A 19,498-nucleotide genomic window follows, 5' to 3' on the forward strand; every position below is an offset into this window, starting at 1 on the left:
GGGTTCTGGAGGGCGGCGTACGAGTACCGCGTTGCCACCGCTACGCCGCGCAAAAAATAGGCCCTCGCCCCGGCATGGCAGATTGCTCTACGCCCTTATCATATAATGTATATTCCTAATCCTCTTCACTGTCATTGACAGTTTTCTTCAGTATAGATTCCTGCTTGACCTTTTTGGCGGGCGGCTCGCTATTGAGTTGGTCCAACGCCTCCTGGATCTGGTGCTGTGATGCCATGAGCTTCTTCCACATTTCTTCTGTTAATGAAATGCCTTTTTTACCGGGTTTTTTCTCCTTGGTGACCTTATCGACGTAAAACTCACGAATGTCCACCAAATTCATAGTCTTGAATCGGCGCACGGTTACCTGCTTGTAATTGTCGAGGGGGATCACTGTTTCTGATGGCTCGCTGGTTTCATCTTTTCTTTTCGTCGACATTGTTGATGATTGAACGCGAATTGGCTGCGAATATTAGTGAGGATGAGTAATGGAGAATTATGTTTGGGATGCTACCAACGTAGATGAAACAATGGCTACAAGAAGATGAGATTTCAACATAAGGCTAGAAGCATGCGTTAGAAAGCCGTTGTGGAGTCCGTTGGAGAGCCCATTGCAAAGCCCATTGTAGAGCCCATTTCAAATTATGCCTGCTTTCTATACCCATTGTCATCCTACTCTTTTCCTACTCTTTTCCTACTCGATCATACTTAATATTCATATATTTGTGCCATATGCTCCGTCAATTATTGTCTTTCGTCCCTTTTCCTCTGCTCTTTTCTGCCCTCGCATTCTCAAACCATACTCTATAATGTCTGGCTCTCCCTCATCATATGTCATGTTCAATTCCACTCTCATATGTCATGTTCAATTCCACTCTCCCATGACTCGTTAAAATGCAGGCCCAACTGCTGCTGTACCTGAGCAACATACTTGGCGTCGTCTTCACTGCTGTTCAGGACATTCAACTTGACCTTCCAAAAGTTGGTGATGGCCGACATCAACTCATCGACATTCCCGAGCCCTAATACCACCGACGTCTTTTTGTTCCACGATAAGTTGGTCTTATCGCTTTGTGTAGCCTTGCTGGTGTCGAAAAGCCACGACTTCAACGCAAACCTAGTGGAAAGTTCTGCCAATTCTACCCCCTGCTCCAGTAAATCCTTAGCCACCGCCGCCACAGCTTCCTTCAACTCGGTGGAACCGGGATGGAAGGTGTGAGTCTTGCCGGATCGCAACAACGACATGGACAAGATCGACCCGTTCATGATTTTTTTAACGTGACACTCGTCAAAAAATTTGGAATAATACTCAAACAAAGTGGTGTTTTGGATACACCCATGGCAGTAGGACAAAATCGCGTCTAGGCTGCCAATTTCCTCGTTATTATGGGCTGCCAAGGCCACCCGATACAAAAAATCCACCGGGTAGCCGGTGATACCAATGTTCTTGACAATGCCTTCAGCTTTGAGTCTCTTCAACTCTTTGAGTCCGTCCATGATATCGTCAATTTCACCAAACTCGATGTCGTGGAGGTATACCAAATCCAAGTACTCGGTGTTCAATCGCTCAAGCGACCTTTTCACCGATTTCCGGATGGCACTTGCCGAATAGTCAAATTCATTGAGTGCAATTCTGCCAGCCTTAGTGCAAATAAAGTACGTTTCACGTGGCCACTTCGTCGAAAGCTCCGTCAACGCTTTCCCCACCAAAATCTCGGATGGCCCGTAGTATGGTGATGTGTCGACGGCAATAAGACCGCTGTTGAAAGCTGTGTCAAGTATTTCATAGATAGGCGCAGCCTCGGGGTTGTCAGTATACTGATAGTTGAAGGTGGCACCTCCCACAATTAACGGAGGCAAGTCAGTGATTGAATATGGCCGTGGTGGCAGTGTAGGTCCCACCGGTTTTTCTGTAATCAACATAGCAGTGCTTGTCAAAAAGAGTCCAAAGCAAGAAGAAGTAAGTTGAAGATGAGCAAAAAATACTACGACCTAAGCCATGAAGATGCGCGCAGATCATGTGACATTAGCGATTCCAGCCATACAGATTGTGGCGGAAACCTTGCTGGTTCTGAGAACGATATACTGACCCACTATTACTACGCAGCATATTGAAAGAGTATTCCAACCAGAGTTTGTTCTGGCATTGCTTTCTTGTGGCGTTTGTGCTTGATTCTTCGTTTTGTTTCTTGGTGGCCCTCGAGTATGCAATTGGCTGCGAAATTTGCCGAGGTGCCGATCTTCGCGTAAGCTCATTCATTACATTTATGATACATAACAACAAACGTTGTATTCCGAACTAAAGTCACGGGTTTCTTAGAACACATCATCTCCCTCTACAACGTAGTTCCCAGGAACAAGCCCCATGAGCCCCACTTTTTCGTCGCAGTTATCTCCCAATTCACACAAGTACCAATTATCAGGCTGTTTGTGGATCACATACATATTCCATCCTTTGCGGAAGAAAAGCTCTCCCTGGTGCTGGGGCTTGTAGGAGTAGCGGGCTCGGGCCTTGGCCAAAAACGGCTTTTTGTTAACAGGTGTAACCTGGCTGATCATTGAGTGGAGATTTGTGAACGACCTGGGCCTGGAGAGGGTGCGCATTTGAGGGTTCACCGACTTGGCAGCATCGAATGCCACAGACTCATACATGGACTTGGGGCGTACTTTCTGTTTGACGGACAATGGATCCATGGTCCGTTTGGGCTGCGGAGATTTGAAGCTGATAGTGTCGACCCGGGTGGGCACTTCGCCATGGTCGTCTCTTTCAGGCCGTATTTTCATAGCGAATGGGGTGGTCGGGGCGGTTTGGGACTGTGTAAGCTCGTCCTGGTGGCGAGATATCCTCATCGACCGACGATACTGGCTGACGTCGCCATTTCCGCCAGAATTGAGGTCCTCGAGCGCTTTGGCAATAAAGTCAATGGAGAAGTCTTTGGTGATAGGGGTCTTTGTGGGTGATGCGTTGCAAGATGTGGTGCTTCTATCGAGAGAAGGCAAGTCCTTGGACTTCAAGTTGATTTTTTCCTGGAATTGGGAAAGCTGCTTTTCCCGTTTTCTGGGAGATGCCCAGGTCCGCTCACCAGCAGAATTGGATGAATAGTTGGTGGGGTTGGAGTAGTTGGATGAACCGTTGCTGTCGTTGAACTTGTGGGATTTTATGGAGAAAATATCGGTTCTTTCATCGGGAGAAAGGTTGTTGGTGCTGTAATTTGATTTGGTATCTTCAGGTTTGGGCAAGCTGAGGGTAGTTAGAGGTTCAACGGTAGAAGTTTTTGGGGGTGGGATCTCGGGAGCAGACGTCTTTATGGGCGAAGGTGTCTGTGGCTCCAAACTGCGGTGTTTGCGTTCAGGCAGTGATTGTGGATCGAAACTACGACGTCTGTACTCAGGCAGTGCTTGTGGGTCGAAACTCCGTTGTTTAAGTGGTTGAGTCGTTTGCAGTTGCCGGCTCTGCTGAGTGGCCAGTGAGTATGTGGAGTATGATCTCGACAAAAGATGGTTGAACTCGGGAATCTCGAATTCAGCTGTCTCGTAGTTCTTGTCGTTCTCGTCGTCCAAGCCTTTCATAAAGTCGATGAACTTGGGCTCCACAAGTATCTTATTACCGGTTCCGTAGTTGTTGCTGAAATCCTGAATGTCTTGAGGAGGCGATATCTTAGCAAAGAAACTCCGTGCCAAGTCGGCCGACTGATCGTTGTCCACACATAAGGTGGCTACATTGTTGCAGAAATTGAAACAGTTGATTTTGATCAATTGGATCCGCTCGATCTCCAACTGGTAGATTTCACTGAGGGCCAACATCCAGTCCCTTTTGAAAATCTCATTGATCTTGTTGAAGTTGTCGATGGAGATCCGGTAGTTACGTTCGGTGACTTGTGAGCTCTGCTGCAACTTCTCCAACTTCTTTTCATTCTTTTCCAACTCTTTTCCCCAAGTAGTCTGCACTGTCAATCCGAGCGACTTGACTTGCGAACAATTCTGCTTATAAGCCTCCTTGGTCACTGTAAGATCCTTCAATATGTCGGTTTTCTTGGTGACAATCTTGTGTATGTGGGACATGATACGCTTGGTCTTCTTGGTATACATCACGTAAAAATGGTTAAGTTTCTCGTAGTTGATTTGATTGACGGATTTGACAAACTTGGTGTTGAACTTCACCATCTGGTTGTTTTCATAGTTGAGCTTATCCAAACTCTTCTTCAACACCCCGGTCTCGTTTCTGCCGAGTGGCAACAGGTTGAGCCGCTCGAGTTTGCGGGAATAGTCTTTTTCGATGTTGATCCGTTCTAAATAGTAGTCTAGCAACTCTTGCATGGTGGAGACGGAATTTTTGACCCGGTTGACGACATGGGAGTACCCGACATCGGCGTCATCCCAGAAATTGTTTACAAATGCTGTTTCCTCTTTGTGGACTTCGTTATATCTACTTGTCATTGAAGGAGCACCCATGTTAAAATAATTTTGATGCAAATGTGTGCATCTGTTAAGTTTATAACTGGCAAGTGCGAAAGGTGTTTATGTCTTTCCTAATCAGGAAAGCTGATTGCGATCTGTATTTTCGTCTGCCGAGCCCCTAGCGCCGATTTTGGTCCTCCGTTGTGGTGATGTGTACAGAGACCTGGCGGGTAGCGTGTGATGGTTGTGGAGGTGGTGGTAGTAGATTTTACTAGAAGTTTTGGTGGTTTTGATTTTTGCGAAATCTACAGCTTTGAAGAAGATTACAAAGATAACTTGGATGAAGTTGGGGGAGGGGCAGGTAACATTTTGCTAGTGAAAACAAAATCCACAAAGTTCAGGACACAAACAGAAATTAGAGGATGTATGTTTGGAAATATTAGTTGGGCCAAGTCCCAAACTCATCGGAAGGCATCTTACTACTACTAAAAGGCCTTGAGCAGTCCTCAAGCTCCACACTTTTGGCTGTAAAAAAAAAAGCACTTTTGTTCTGAGTTCCGATAGCATCTGACTACAAAGCTGCCAAAACTCGGAACCTGCCCGCGCGCACATTTTGATTCTCAATAAAATCCTGAGCTCGCAAGCATATCATCTTTTAATCTCCAGATACCTTCATTTTCATTGGGATCGTATCATTCCAGGGTATATCTCCACTACATTCAACGCCAGTAGTATTTTTATCCCCATCTCCCCAGCAAATATTCTATGATACTACCATGAGCAGTCCAAACCCCACAGATACGGTTAAACCTCCTCCCAAGAAATGGGTCAAAACATTAAAGGTCGTGATCAACTACATCATATCACAATGGTTCTTTGTATTTCTTGGTATCTTCATTATGCTAGCATACTTTTTCCCCAACTTCGCCAAACTGCACGGTACTCTCAAAGCTGAGTACGTTATCAGTTATGGGGCAGTGGCAGTCATCTTTCTTGTCAGCGGGTTATCGATGCTGACTAAAGACCTCGTAAAGAACATGCTTAACTGGAGAGCGCACTTCACGGTGTTGTCGATGTCGTTTTTGATCACTTCTGCCATTATTTTTGGGATTGCTACCGGCATTAAACATGCTCACGATGGAGCCATCGACCCGTACTTGTTGGTGGGACTCATCGTCACCCATACGTGTCCCACCACTGTATCATCGAACGTGGTGATGACCAAGGCGGCCCATGGCAACGACATTCTCACGCTTTGTGAGGTGTTCATTGGTAACATCCTCGGTGCCTTTATCACTCCAGCTCTTGTCCAGCTCTATTTACAAGGAGAATGGGCATTCGGCAATCCTTCCAAGCAACTGGGTGGGCCTGACCTCTCGGTGTCGCAGTTGTACGCCCAGGTGATGAAGCAGTTGGGGTTATCGGTGTTTGTGCCGTTATTTGTAGGCCAAGTGATCCAAAACATTTTCCCCAAACAGACAAAATGGACGCTAACCACATTCAAGCTCAACAAGGTGGGGTCATTTATGTTGATTTTGATCATGTGGCAGTCGTTTTCAACGGCATTTGCCCAGAATGCATTTGAGTCGGTGAGCCATGCTTCTATCATCTTCCTTTGTTTCTTCAACGTGGGAATCTATCTTTTTTTCACGGCCATGAGCTACGTCTACTCAAGGCCATTTCCCGTCAAGTACTTCTTGTCGAAAGAGCCCGATGCGTCAAGCACAGCCACCTACAAATGGTGCTACAAGATATTCAAGCCGTTCTTCTACTCGCGCAAAGATACGGTGGCAGTGATGTTATGTGGACCGGCTAAGACGGCTGCGTTGGGGGTGTCGTTAGTGACCTCACAGTACGGGTCCGACAATTCCCATCTTGGGATTTTGTTGGTGCCATTGGTTTTGTACCAGGCAGAACAGGTGTTCACGGCTGGGATCTTGGTGAACTTTATGCGCAAATGGGTACACGCAGAGGACCCCAAACCGGACGTCGAGACCATGGTGGAACAGGAGCCCGCGAGTTCTGTGGTGAAGGACGCCGAGGATCCAAGCGTCGAGCACCAGAGTACTACCAACCTGGTCACCACCCTCTCCAAATAGATTTATTAATAGACATTTTGTGCAATTTAAGTTTTTTTTTAAGTGGCGCACGGTTTTCGCAGCAACCGTTTTAAGGCCACAGTGGCACTGGTGGCGCCATTACAAGTCGCACCGACTGCTCGCGTGTGCACAAAAACAATAGGAATTGTTGCTGTGGTTGCGCGCTCGTATCCGCTTCTCCCAAGGTATTTAAATCAAGGGATTCCAGAATTTGTCAGTATTCAAAATGTCTTTGTCCGTGACATCCAAAACATTCAAATTGAACACCGGTGCTTCAATTCCTGCCGTGGGATTGGGAACCTGGAGAGCCACCGAAGCAGATGCTGCTTATAAGTCTGTCAAAACCGCTTTGCAAAATGGCTACAGACACATTGATACCGCTGCTATATACGGAAATGAAGAAGAAGTAGGAAGAGGGATCAAGGATTCGGGTGTCCCCAGAAGTGAGATTTTTGTCACCACTAAATTATGGAACAAAAACCACAAGGATGTCGAAGGTGCTTTGAACGAGTCGTTATCCAAATTGGGCTTGGACTACGTCGACTTGTACTTGATTCACTGGCCACACTCCACCGACCCAGTCACCGGAAAGGATTACACCGATTGGGACTATGTGGACACTTACAAGGAGTTGCAAAAAGTTTACAAAGCCAGCAACAAAATCAAGGCCATCGGAGTGTCCAACTTCACGATTGCCAAGATCGAAAGGCTTTTGGCCGATAAAGATGTGACGGTGGTGCCTGCTGCCAACCAGGTCGAGTTGCACCCCTTGTTGCCTCAGGACCGGTTGTTGAAGTACTTGAATGAAAAGGGTATTTACGCTGAAGCGTACTCGCCTTTAGGTTCCAACGATTCGCCATTGTTCAAGAACGGTACTGTGGTTTCAATTGCAAAGAAGTTTGACATCGAACCAGCACAGGTGTTGATCTCATGGGCTGTCCAAAGAGGTACTGTAGTTTTGCCCAAGTCTGTGACTGCATCGCGGGTGATTTCCAACTTGAAGACGTTGGTGTTGCCGGACGAGGAGTTTGAGCAGTTGAGCAAGTTATCCGAGAAGGACGGAGTGGTTAGAACTTGTGACCCAGGCTGGCACACGTACGATGACGACCTTGCCTAGGTGTGTAGTTGTTTTTGTAATTGTATACAAATGAAATATTAGTGCAGTTGCATTCAAATGTGCCAGTAAGGAAATTTCGCAGCCAAGTAAGATTCAACTTGACGGACTGCTGACCACGTGCATATATTTCGCAAGTCAGCTGTAATGGTAGCAACTCATATTCATATCAATCGACTTATGTTTCACTTTCAACTCATTGGTTGAGTATCCATCAGGCTGGTTTAGTGCACATCGATGCTGACATTCTTGAACATTTGATTCGCTGTCGCACTGAAAAATTTAATTCCTTTGTGACTCAAACACTTCGATGCTCAACCAAAGTAGACTCTGCTGCAACGCCCGCTGGTGGTCTGCTGTACGATCTCTACACACAAAAATAACACATAGAAGCCTCCACCTCCGAGATCCTCGAAATTTGGGCCTTCAGGGTTTGCATAACATTCGTTTTGACCTATGTTTGTCGGCCTCTAGGCACTTCAGCATCTCCCCCATAAAATGGCAACAAGAAGTTCCGTTTGACAGGCTTCTGGAAGAAGAAAAGGCTAGTCTCACAGAAGAACGTGCAGCTGACTCTGTGGACGTCTGTATTGTGGGAGGAGGTCCAGCTGGATTGGCTACAGCCATAAAACTTAAACAGCTCGATAATGAGCACGGATCTGGAGAATTGAGAGTGGTGGTATTGGAAAAAGCCGGTGATTTCGGGTCCCATATTGTCAGTGGGGCCGTAATAGAGCCCCAGGCTTTGCGGGAATTGTTTCCTGACAGTGAACACCTAGAAGATGGAACTGGAATCCCTTTACCAGCGGAAATGGTTACTCTTGTAACAGAAGACCACATGAAGTTCTTAACTGAAAATTACGCTTTCCTGTTGCCAGAACCTCCACAGATGACAAATAAGGGCAAGAACTACATTGTTCCTTTGAGCAGCGTCGTCAACTATCTTTCTGAGCAAGCAGAGGAGTTGGGAGTAGAATTATATCCTGGAATCTCTGTTGACGAAATTGTCTACAACTCCAATGGAGAAGTAAAAGGTGTTGCTACAAAAGACATGGGGGTGGGAAAAGATGGAGTGCCGAAAACAAGCTTTGAAAGAGGAATGGAGTTTCACGCAAGAATCACCGTATTGGGCGAAGGATGTCATGGTTCTTTAACTAAACAGGTGGTTGCGAAGTATGACCTAAGAGCCAACAGTGATCCTCAGACTTATGGAATTGGGATCAAAGAAGTGTGGCAGGTGAAGCCCGAAAACTTCAAAAAGGGCTACGTGGGTCACAGTTTGGGATTCCCATTACTGACAAGCGAATATGGAGGAGGATTTATGTACCATTTTGATGAAGATAAGGTTGCAATTGGAATTGTTCTTGGATTGGACTATGCAAACCCCTACGTGTCCCCGTACCAGGAATTCCAAAAGATGAAGTTGCATCCCTTTTACTCCAATGTTTTGGAAGGTGGACAATGTTTGAGTTATGGAGCTAGAGCTTTAAACGAGGGAGGATACCAATCTATTCCCAAGTTGAATTTCCCCGGAGGTATTTTGGTAGGATGTTCAGCTGGGTTTGTGAATGTGCCCAAGATCAAGGGAACGCATACTGCCATTAAATCTGGAATTGTTGCAGCTGAGTCCATCTTTGAGGAGATTAAAGAGTTAGAAGTTGTCGATGAGTCTACCTTTGAAGAGGAACAAGAGGCCATAAACTTGAACTCCTACCACGAGAACTTTGAGAATTCTTGGGCCTATAAAGAACTCTTTGAGGTTAGAAATGTCAGACCCTCTTTCAACACACCCCTTGGTATGGTTGGAGGAATTGTTCATTCAGGGATATCCACCATGTTCACGATGGGATTAGAACCATGGACTTTACACCACAAGCATACGGATGCTGAGGCTACCAAAGATGCTAAATACTTCACTCCAATTGAGTATCCAAAGCCAGATAATAAAATAACCTTTGATATTTTGACCAGTGTTTCCAGGACTGGAACCTCTCATGATGATGACGAGATGTGCCATTTAAGAATCCCTCAACAGGATTACAAAAAGCATGCCCAAATATCTTATCCCAGGTTCAAAGGAATTGAGCAGAGATTCTGCCCTGCTGGAGTCTATGAATATGTTGAAGACGAGACTGACAAAGATCTTGGAGTTCAATTCAAAATCAACTCTCAAAATTGCATCCACTGTAAGACTTGTGATATCAAAGTGCCTACACAAGATATAACCTGGCTGGTACCTGAAGGAGGAGATGGGCCCAAATACTACATGACATAGACTGTAAATATAATAGACACAATAATTTTTGTACCTACCACCCTGGATATTTATTTCCAGGCCATTTGCCGAAAAATCGTTCCTCATCCCTATACACCAAGAAGTGTCCAGTGACGAACCACTATGACCATTATATATTATGGTACTCATAAGCCGTTAAAATTTTTTTTTAATATACAGTAATATAACACACAGTAATAACTTGCAGTTACTAGAATCACGATCCTTATCTACTCAAAAATACTTGTCTAAATCTGACAAGCTGATGTCTTCTGGGGTGCCGATGTCTTGTGACAAGAAGCCGGATCTAATTACATCCAACCATTTCTTGTTACAATGAGACTTGATGAAATCACTTGAATTTAATGAACTGTCATGGTTAATGGCCTTGATTGCAGCCGCGTGCAAAGCTGCGGCTGCGGCTGCAGCATTTGGACTGTGGCTACATGGAGTCTTGGGAGCTCTGGGAGCAGCAGCAGCAGCCGTCAAAATCTTGTGCTTCTTATTGTTCAAATAAGACATCGACTTTGACCGTTTACCATTCTTCTTGAGAGTTTCCATCAAGTCTTCTTGACCGTCTTGGAATACCTCGAAATCTTCAAACTCGTTCTTAGACTCAGTCTCAGTGGCATCGAAATCACCCGATTGGGGTTGAGGAACTTCCGAAGCTTCGTTCAACTTTTCAGAACCAGCAACCTTGTCCTTTAACGAAGCAGTAACAGGGGCAGAAGAGTATGGAACAAACAAGTTGGACTTATCAATTGAGTTTGATAAGAAGCTGTTTCTGCTGATTCCCAAATCAAACATAGTTGACCTTCTAGCCTTTAAGGTAGCCTGCTTACCTGCTTCAAAGGAGCTCAACTCCTGGTCACTCAAGTCGAAGTTGAATCCACTGGAGGTGTTGTTGTTTGATAAAGGAGTGTTGGACACACTGGATGTTGAATTATTTGAATTGTTGACCAATCCGGACTTGGCATCTTGTTTTTGCACCTCCATCATGTTTTTAACGTGGAGGTGGAAGTCAGGAGCCAAAAGACCTCGGTACACATACACCATTCTCTTGGGAGAAGCATCAGCCCAATCCCTCGATAAGGCATATTTTAAGCTCGAGTCTCCCTTTTCCACTCTCTTGACGTAGGCATTTAATTTGGCACTCACCAAGTTGGAGGTTTTGGTGGACAAGTTGGCCATTTCGGGATGCCGTTCCACCAAGATGTCGCAGATCTGCTTGACGGTCATACCAGCACCCTCGGGATCCTTTTCGTAGAGGATCAAGAAAATGGCGTACAAAACATCATCCTCCAAAGAGGGATCATCCTTTTGGCTGGGCTTGGGCTTGTCACCAGTCACCGGGATTGTGGTAGAAATTCCGGTAGCAATTGGGACTCTGGGAGTGGTTTTGGGCTTTTTGAGGCCAGAAGTGACGTTGGTACCCGTACCAACGGCAGAGCCTTTGCCATAATGATGAGGAGGAGTCAGGCCTCTCGAAGTGTTGGTGGTGGAGTCTGTCAACACATTGGACTGCGACTTGGAGTCGAGGTTCATCAAGGAATCGGGAGAAATACTTCTGGAAGTAGGACTGAATTCCTCCGGACTGAGGGCTTCAGGACTAAGTTCCTTATCGTCCGAATCCAACGACCCGTCATCATCAACGTCCATGGCCATGTCGTTGGAGGTCAACGAGTTGGGGTTGAAGGCCGGGGACACAAGGGTGGAAGGAACCGGGAAATCGAGAGGTCTTCTATCAGCTAATGCCATAATTCAGGGAAAGGGGATAGGTAAATCAATTCAGATAAATTCAAACAAAGCCAAAATCGGAGGGGAAGCAGATGGATCTGATCAGCATAAAAGTACGGGAGAATAGGAGATTCAATACCAATGGATGAAATAAAGTCAGGGGTTGTTGTTTATAATGATAATTAAATCTTATAAACGGCTGACGGGGAGATATAAAAAAATCGGGGTCAAGTCTTGAAAAAAGAACGAAACAAACTAGAAACAGGTATTAGTATGAGGTTGGTGTAGATGTGGGTATTGGGGGCCACAGGCAGGTATGAATTGTGTTTGCAACCAGATGGAGCAAGCACACCTCCACAACCCTTTAATTCTCACTGAAAAACAAACAGTGGAGTTTGGCCTGTGGAATCTCACCACAAAATAATAGAACCGGGGCCAGCAACGGCATCTCCGGTTGGGGAAGGAACCATACACTTAAAGCTTGATCTTTCTTACAGGCACTGGAGTTACTTTTCTCTGGGGAGGAAGAAGAGACTTTTTGAAATTATCAGTTTTCGCAGGATGAAAAATTTTCTCACCCAGATCCCAAATTACACAAAACCCCCCAGGGCAAATCTATAAAGGGACTTAGCCCTAACATGCTTGCTCTGGAGAAGGTGGGCTAAAGTGGTGGTAGGCTTTGTGGAGGAATGGTAGTAGATGGTGCCACTATTCCCTGGGCAACCAATAGCTACGCCTAACTGTGCTTGTCTACTTGTGTTCCACATGACCAGATCCTGGCGATGGCTTACGATAAGATACGGAATAAACTAAATTAATGCGATAGAAGGTTGGGCTGCCGCACTGATCTATCGCAGCGATAAGAATAACACCACGGCGGATGGGGGGACAGCTGCAGCATTGTGCGACGACAGTACGGTCTCTACCGGACACCTGATTTTTGAGTTTGTGGATTGTAAATAAAATTTCCAAGTGGGTTAGGACATTGTTTACGTTTGTTTGTGGCAGCCCCTATCTCTGCAGCAGGCGAAAATGGCAAGCGGGTGCGTCGGTGGATGCACGCCGGCACTCCTAGGTGAGTGCGATCTGGCAGCGGATCGAGCAACCCGGATTTATTGTGACTGCGTGGGAGGTCGTGGGGCGCCAGGCTTCGAACCCTAAGCCCGTACTGTCAAATGCAAATGCTGATGCGGACGGTGATCGACAATCCCACCCCACACTTGACAATAATTATGTTAACGAGGGTGCGGGGCTAGCCTAGATTCACCAAGAAAACTAGAAGCAAAACGGTGACGCCAGTATATAAAGACTTTATACAAACGGGGTCAGAAAACCATGTAACTGGGACACGGACACGACACGACAAGTGGTGAGCCCCGCACGACGGCTGCAAAACTTCTTTCGCAGCCACCGCCTAAGACCCAGCCAACGGACGGAGGGAAGTGCGACATTCCGTTACCCCTATTTGCGACACGCAGTCTGCAGGGTATATGTCTCAGGTCTCGTAGATAAAGGGGCGGTCCAATTAGGAGGCCTCAATGCAGTCCATTGTCTTTTTCAACTCGGACTGCCAGTAATCGGATTTATAAGCTTTTTCAAAATCTTTGGTGTTGGGTGGCGCAAACCAATAGTTCAAAGCAAGATGGATATTTGCATCTGCCAGGGAGGGTTCTGATTGGGGGTTATCGACACCTGCGCTAAATGAACTTACCTCGTGAAACCATCCAGCAGGCAAGTATAACATATCTCCTGGATCAAGCCATACCTCGTATCTGCGTAATCGGGGGAGTTGTTCGTAATGCTTATCTATGAGTTTCAGAAGAGCGGCTAAAACTGACTCATCATGCACTTCATCCAAGTGGAGTAGTATAGGGGGGATGGTGCTGAAGTTGGGAGGATCGACACCAAGCGCCTCATTCTTAATTTTAAGTTCTTTTTGACTTCGGGAATCTTCTGACTCGTATGCATCGTCGATCCTTCCGTCATCGTAGATGTGGGTCCAGGTGGGGGCATATACGTCTCTATGGTAGTTAATAACTCCGTTCTCATAGATGTTGGATATATTGCCAACCGTATGCAAATGGGGAGCATCGAACGGCGAGAAGAGAGTGAACCTCTTGCGGCCAGATACGAGAACATAGAGGTTATCGGAGTGGTCGTGGTGTAATCCTGACAGGGTGCCTGCACCGGGGATTAGCTTACCGAGAGATTCGAGTGTAAGATTACCCGGGTCAAGCACCTGTGTAAGTGGGCTGCATTTGTGGCTGATGCAGCCCATCCAAAGATTGATTTGTTGGGGGACCAAAGAGGAAAAAAGCAGTAGGAAGGGTGGAAGTTGTTTGCAGAGGTTTGTAAGAGGTGGTTGGAAGAGGTCTTTTAGGCGAGAGGCATCCGACGGGTCCTCAAGCTCGTCCCCGGCTTCGGCTTCGGCTTCGGCTTCGTCTTCAGACTCTGACCCCTGGTAGTCGTCGTGAAGGTTGTCAAAGTCGAATTCTGAGTCGGAGTCAGTAGGCAGTGGAGGTGTTTGAGGTGTTGAAGGTTGGAGGTGATGGAGGTGTGCTTGGGCATGAGCGTCAAGCTGTTGGTCCAAGTCGTACTGGTCGTTGTCGTCTTCCTCTTCCTCTTCCTCCTCTTCTTCCTCCTCTTCTTCGTCGTCTTCGGCATCAGCCGCCTTATTTTCCTCATCTCCATCGGGCTCGTCCTCCTCATACTGAGTAGTCAAATAATAGTCGTCGTCCCCTCGCCGAAACCGCTCAACCAACTCTTCCAACGTCATCTTCACCCGCTGGTTCCCGTTGCCAAACCCATCGTGGTATTTTCGCTCCACCAACAATTGGTGACGATAGTCCAATTTCTCCACCAAATCTCCCCCCAAAATCTCATAGTCAAATATCGCCTTGTTGGACCCCTGGAAATCTTTGAACAACACCGGCCGCCGGGCCGCCACATATTGGTCGAACACCTGGTGTGGAGAAAGCGAGTCCGCTTTAATTGTGTCAACTGCGGTTTTCTGCCTCTTGATCGGTGGCATGGCGATATTTTCTCCAATTATTTTCAGAGATGAGGTATGAAAATCAGCGAATTTTTTCACCCTCTAGAAGTCGAGATCAAACCCCAATTATCTGGACTGGAACAGCGGTTCCGAGATGTGGCATCTGTGTATGTACCTTTGCCGAGACCAGTGAACAACCCATCCCACTCAAAAGTCTAATTGGCCCGGGGGGTAATCTAGACTTTGAATATGAAACGTAAAAGTAACCAGGAAGGGGCCAGAGGCCTACGCGGCTGATGGAACTCCATTAATCGAAGAAATGCAACTAATCAGTTGCAGGTAAGAGAGGGGCCAACTGGCTGGGCAGAGTCAGTTAGGGTTTGAGTTAGCCAACACATGTCCTACGGAATTGGGTTTACGGATGTGAAACTGGTGATAAAGTGTGTTGGCAATTAAGCTTTCAGTGCAACACTGAAGCTTCAATGCAATGGGCTGGGCACCACCAAGGTTCAACTATACCCAATTTCAACAGTACTGTAACGTCTACCATCCTGGTATTTGAGGTGGTTTAACAGCTACCATTCTTGTGTGGGTGTGATTTCGTTTTCTGGTGTGATTTCGTTTTCCGGTGTGATTTTCACTCGGATGGTTTTCAGCGCGCGGAGACCACTCTCCGCGCATCGCTCCTACTCTTTTCTTCTCTAGACGTAAATTGCATATATGCTATTCAATAAAAAGTAAAGGTACACTCTTGCTTCTCTTCAAGTCGCCTCCTTCGGTACCAAGTGCCCGCTTTCGGTCGTTGGGATGCACCATCGGTGGATGAATGTTGTTCACAAACTGAGGACTATTTGGCAGGGGCAAGCAGTTGATTTGGTTGGACAGCTTGAAGTTCTTCAAGTTAATGTTGTCCAACACTTCGTTAATGGGAGATATGTTCGACGAGTTGGGGGTAGGTGGCAACTTGGACGTCGACTTGGGCGTCATTGGCTCCAAGCTGACATTGGTGAAGTTGATCAACTTCTCCATCAACTTTATGAATTTGGAGTTCTCATTGAAATATTTCAATTTCAACGACGGTGGGGGACACTTTAAGATCTTCACCAACAATTTCAGCAAGTTGGAGAACTTGGAGTACGTGAAGTGTTCGACGGGATCGGTAGTCTTGGTGTCGCTATCGGAATCATTGAGGTCGTCCACGTCGATGAGCGAGTTCAAGAGCTTCAAAAACTCGTTCAAGTTGAAGTTCAAGTTCAAGATCTTGATGGAAATCACCAAACTCGTCAAGCTCATGAGCGACGTGTTGTAGTTAAAATAGATGTTGGGATAAAACTGGATTAACTCACAGATGTAGAGCGATAACACCTTCAAGTCGTTCAACACTTGGTTGGAAACGTTGTTGAAGGTGGTCACCAAGTTTAAGTAAAGATCGATAAAGGAGTCAAAGGTGGGCACCAGCACCACCCATCCCAACGACTTTAACAAATGGTTTTCCATTTCCAAAAACAACTTTTTGTCGTAGCAATTGCAGCACATTTTGCTTAAATCTGATAAGTTGGGGATCTTGTACTTGCTGTCCAAGTTTTTGCAACTGATCCAAAGACACGTCAAACCCAACAATTGATAATGTTGTTTCTTGACAATCCGAGTGGAGCAGTACCGGTCAATCAAGTTGACCGTACAAGGAAACGTCGACTTGGACAATCCCAACTTGTTGATGACGTCCAATAAAAAGTCCAATAATAAGGGCCTCATCTTGAGGTTTATTTCGGGTTGCTGTTGGATCAATGATAAGTTAGGTAACGTCAGCGACTCCAACAGAAGCAAGTGATTGAACATGTCGATACGATATTCCTTGATGACGTTGCTGTGGCTTTTGAACTCCAACAACTGTAAGTTGAAGTTGGCAGCTTTGAAAGAGCTGTTGCTCAACCGAATCTGGTGAAAAAAATCGGGTGAGTTGTTCATGATGTGGTAAATGCTAATGAATGTAAAATGATGGTATGAAAGGTATTAACGAATGAATGAATCAATCAGTCGGATAATTTAATGAAAGAAATGAAGTATGAGTGAATAAGTGGGTTCAAATGGATTCAGAAAAAACTTTTTTAGGGTGATACGGAACAAGTTCTCGTCTTGAGCGTCTGGATATGGAGGGGATGCAAAAAAGTGTCAATGATAGATCGTTTGGGGGATCTTAAAGGAGTAATGAATATACTTCGTAAACCAACGGGACTGTTATTTGAGTGTAATGTAGTGAAATATAGTGTGGGAGTTAGTTTAACATCAAGAACTTTCAAAAAAGACAAATACAAAATGGATTATGTGGTTAAGTGAATGGAGATATACAATGATATATTATGACAATATACGTCGTCAGTGGAAAGCTTCCAAAATTTAATAGACAAGACAAAGTCACCCAGTCGAACAAAAAATCTGGGAAGGGGATTGGATCGGTTTATATATAGAAATGGGAGAAAAAAACCCCATTAATTGCCATGCAGTTGGTATCTTCCCAATTGCAAAGGTTTTTTGATTGTCAGGAAAAAAAAATATTGGTTACGAGAGACCGGTGAAGTATTGTTCCATGCAAGCCACGGGACAGCTAGTGTATTTTACACAGTTTTGGACAATTTCCGGGTTTTGATGACACAAAATCCGAATGAACTTAATATAATGGGAACCAGGATTTACTCCAACTGGAGATATTCTCTTAAAAGGTAGGATTGTTATAAAAGTTTTGGCCATTCAACTATGACAAACTTATGCTTGCTCATCCATAATCAGTTAAAATCACTGAGTGATGACTGAATTGAAAACTAATATCTGGTATGATTAATTACATATTTCTTTAATTGGTTAAGCCAGCGGTTGCAGTGTTGTCCTCCCCTATCAGAGCGGCAAGCGTCGAAAAAATTGGTGCCTCAGTGGACGAAATGAGCAAATACATTACTCGTTGTCCTTTCGGGAAAGCCTCCTTCACTCCTGTCGCTGTCGCACCCCCCTCTGTAATCGGGGGAAAAAGTCGCACCGGCTACTAATTACTGGTAAACTCATTAGTACCGCCACGACGCTATCTTGTGCGCGTCGGCGTTTTTTTATTATTTTTTGGGATGGCCTTCGTCTTCATTATCTACTACCCTTGAAATGACAACAATAGACTATGACTTGGCCGAAATCTCCTACGATGAGCTTGTTCGGCAGCACAAGACACAGAAGAAACAGCTCACTGCACAGATCACGGGGATCAAAAAGCAGATGACCAAGAAAAATAAAAAAGAACTCCAGCTGCAGATCAACTCTCTCAACAGCCAACTAAACTCATCTCACCAGCAACAACTCCACCAATGGAACGCCCTTCATCCGGACCATACAGATGAAAGTCCGATGTCGTCGGATACCCTAGCACATCAATTGAGTTTGGTTACAATAGAACTGGAACTGGAATATACACCTGTGGTATCAGAGGCTACCAAACCTAAACGCAGGAATAGGCAAAAGGAGAGGTTGGCAAAGCGGGATGCCCAAATCGAGGAGATAAGAAACCAGGCTCTCCAGGAGTCGCAACACTCTACAGATTTTAGACATGCCGAAATGGAAAAAATGAATTTCAAGTTACTGCAAAGAAACCTTAGCGTCAATGAGGTGCTCCCCGATGGTAACTGTTTGTTCAGGTCCATTCAACACCAATTAACTGTATGTCTCAAGCTACACAAAACAATCGAAGAGCTAAGGCAAGAGGCTGCGTCCTACATCCGGCTACATCCAGTCCTGTTTGAACCTTTTTTGTTCAATAAGGACGAAATTATGTCGTTAAGCGACTATTGTACACAACTCGAAAGTACCACGATGTGGGGATCAGATATAGAGATCATGGCGTTTTCCGAAATATATGAATGTACCATTGAGGTGTTTGTGGCTGAAGGTGATAATTTGGTGTTTGGGGAACAGTTTTCAGACCAACCTCGCCTCTATTTGGCATTCTACAAGCATAACTATGGATTGGGTGAACACTACAATTCACTCCACCAGGATTAACAATTACATAGATACATGCCACCACAACGCGGTGGTGTGCGTAAATACAATGTTTGCTGCTAGGCAGGTAATTCCTTGTTCGTAGGCGGGCCCGATAATAGAGGGTGAAGGGGGAAATCGGATTTTTTATGCATGGTTTAGGAGAGATAAAGAGTCGTTATGAGCATGTTCAAATTACATGTTTAGGCGGACTCCTTCCAATATTTTTTCGCCAGCCTTCGTTACGGGCTCGCCTGAGGTCCCCATCGAAGAAGGAGTGATCTTACGCCTCTACCTTTAAACCTGTATCTACATCATATTTACTCTGGGTGTAAATGCTCGCCCTTCCGCAGTGGTGGCTCCACTCATCGGCACATCTGCACAGCGGTTGGTGCGTGCGAAGTGGACGAAATTCATGAAGGTTGCTGCCTGGAGGGATAAGACGCTTTCATTTCATTGTCAACTTAAGATTTGATATCGACATTCATCTGCCCCAATATTGCGTTTGTGGCCGAAGGGCTTCAAGTATGGGAGGTTTGGGTAGGAACTTGATATTTTTCCTCAAGTAGTAAAATATTATCCAAAAATACGTAATTTGCATGGCCCCTATTATTTCCCGATTTGTAACCTGATATTGCATCCTGGTTTTACTCACATGTTCTCTTCATTTCACCTATTGTATTTAGCCGGGCTACTTCAATCACCCCAGTTCCAGGGGTGGGCCTTTAAGGAAATCAACAAGGGTCAGAGATAATGGCTTAGTGTGTTGACCCTAGAGTTATTTGCAAGTCCCGGTCCAGGATCACTTGGTGGAGGGTGGTTACCTCCCTGGTAGTAGCGCAGCCCCTTTTGTGGGTGGACTGCGTCGG

At 45.5% G+C, this 19,498-nt stretch overlaps 10 protein-coding genes across 10 annotated transcripts; 4 read left to right on the top strand and 6 right to left on the bottom strand. All coding sequences in view use genetic code 12, as the record gives it.

The window, feature by feature from the left end:
* Positions 1 to 115: 115 nt before the first annotated feature.
* Positions 116 to 436, bottom strand: PSN45_003754 (uncharacterized protein; the record flags this gene model as incomplete). Its single annotated transcript, XM_006686631.1, has 1 exon — positions 116 to 436. One exon carries the CDS (start codon positions 434 to 436, stop codon positions 116 to 118), a length of 321 nt encoding a protein of 106 aa, XP_006686694.1.
* A 413-nt stretch (positions 437 to 849) lies between these two features.
* On the bottom strand, positions 850 to 1,920 carry PSN45_003755 (D-arabinose 1-dehydrogenase; the record flags this gene model as incomplete). Its single annotated transcript, XM_006686393.2, has 1 exon — positions 850 to 1,920. The coding sequence occupies one exon, from the start codon at positions 1,918 to 1,920 to the stop codon at positions 850 to 852; it is 1,071 nt and encodes a 356-aa protein (XP_006686456.1).
* Positions 1,921 to 2,313: 393 nt separating this feature from the next.
* HOF1 (formin-binding protein) lies at positions 2,314 to 4,449 on the bottom strand (the record flags this gene model as incomplete). The annotated part of the gene is made up of 1 exon (XM_006686392.1): positions 2,314 to 4,449. One exon carries the CDS (start codon positions 4,447 to 4,449, stop codon positions 2,314 to 2,316), a length of 2,136 nt encoding a protein of 711 aa, XP_006686455.1.
* Positions 4,450 to 5,171: 722 nt separating this feature from the next.
* RCH1 (LRR receptor-like serine/threonine-protein kinase RGI2) lies at positions 5,172 to 6,494 on the top strand (the record flags this gene model as incomplete). The annotated part of the gene is made up of 1 exon (XM_006686391.2): positions 5,172 to 6,494. One exon carries the CDS (start codon positions 5,172 to 5,174, stop codon positions 6,492 to 6,494), a length of 1,323 nt encoding a protein of 440 aa, XP_006686454.1.
* Positions 6,495 to 6,720: 226 nt separating this feature from the next.
* GCY1_2 (Glycerol 2-dehydrogenase (NADP(+))) lies at positions 6,721 to 7,611 on the top strand (the record flags this gene model as incomplete). The annotated part of the gene is made up of 1 exon (XM_006686629.1): positions 6,721 to 7,611. The coding sequence occupies one exon, from the start codon at positions 6,721 to 6,723 to the stop codon at positions 7,609 to 7,611; it is 891 nt and encodes a 296-aa protein (XP_006686692.1).
* A 144-nt stretch (positions 7,612 to 7,755) lies between these two features.
* On the top strand, positions 7,756 to 9,883 carry CIR2 (putative electron transfer flavoprotein-ubiquinone oxidoreductase, mitochondrial; the record flags this gene model as incomplete). The annotated part of the gene is made up of 2 exons (XM_006686390.2): positions 7,756 to 7,758; positions 8,039 to 9,883. 2 exons carry the CDS (start codon positions 7,756 to 7,758, stop codon positions 9,881 to 9,883), a joined length of 1,848 nt encoding a protein of 615 aa, XP_006686453.2.
* A 234-nt stretch (positions 9,884 to 10,117) lies between these two features.
* On the bottom strand, positions 10,118 to 11,641 carry GDS1 (NuA4 histone acetyltransferase complex modulator; the record flags this gene model as incomplete). Its single annotated transcript, XM_006686389.2, has 1 exon — positions 10,118 to 11,641. The coding sequence occupies one exon, from the start codon at positions 11,639 to 11,641 to the stop codon at positions 10,118 to 10,120; it is 1,524 nt and encodes a 507-aa protein (XP_006686452.1).
* A 1,504-nt stretch (positions 11,642 to 13,145) lies between these two features.
* On the bottom strand, positions 13,146 to 14,651 carry PSN45_003761 (uncharacterized protein; the record flags this gene model as incomplete). Its single annotated transcript, XM_066158153.1, has 1 exon — positions 13,146 to 14,651. One exon carries the CDS (start codon positions 14,649 to 14,651, stop codon positions 13,146 to 13,148), a length of 1,506 nt encoding a protein of 501 aa, XP_066014250.1.
* A 684-nt stretch (positions 14,652 to 15,335) lies between these two features.
* PSN45_003762 (uncharacterized protein) lies at positions 15,336 to 16,580 on the bottom strand (the record flags this gene model as incomplete). Its single annotated transcript, XM_006686626.2, has 1 exon — positions 15,336 to 16,580. The coding sequence occupies one exon, from the start codon at positions 16,578 to 16,580 to the stop codon at positions 15,336 to 15,338; it is 1,245 nt and encodes a 414-aa protein (XP_006686689.1).
* A 1,179-nt stretch (positions 16,581 to 17,759) lies between these two features.
* Positions 17,760 to 18,650, top strand: OTU2 (OTU protein; the record flags this gene model as incomplete). Its single annotated transcript, XM_006686388.2, has 1 exon — positions 17,760 to 18,650. The coding sequence occupies one exon, from the start codon at positions 17,760 to 17,762 to the stop codon at positions 18,648 to 18,650; it is 891 nt and encodes a 296-aa protein (XP_006686451.1).
* Positions 18,651 to 19,498: the final 848 nt, after the last annotated feature.

Source organism: Yamadazyma tenuis, chromosome 5, assembly GCF_029203305.1.
Source record: "Yamadazyma tenuis chromosome 5, complete sequence".
Taxonomy (NCBI): Eukaryota; Fungi; Ascomycota; class Pichiomycetes; order Serinales; family Debaryomycetaceae; genus Yamadazyma; species Yamadazyma tenuis.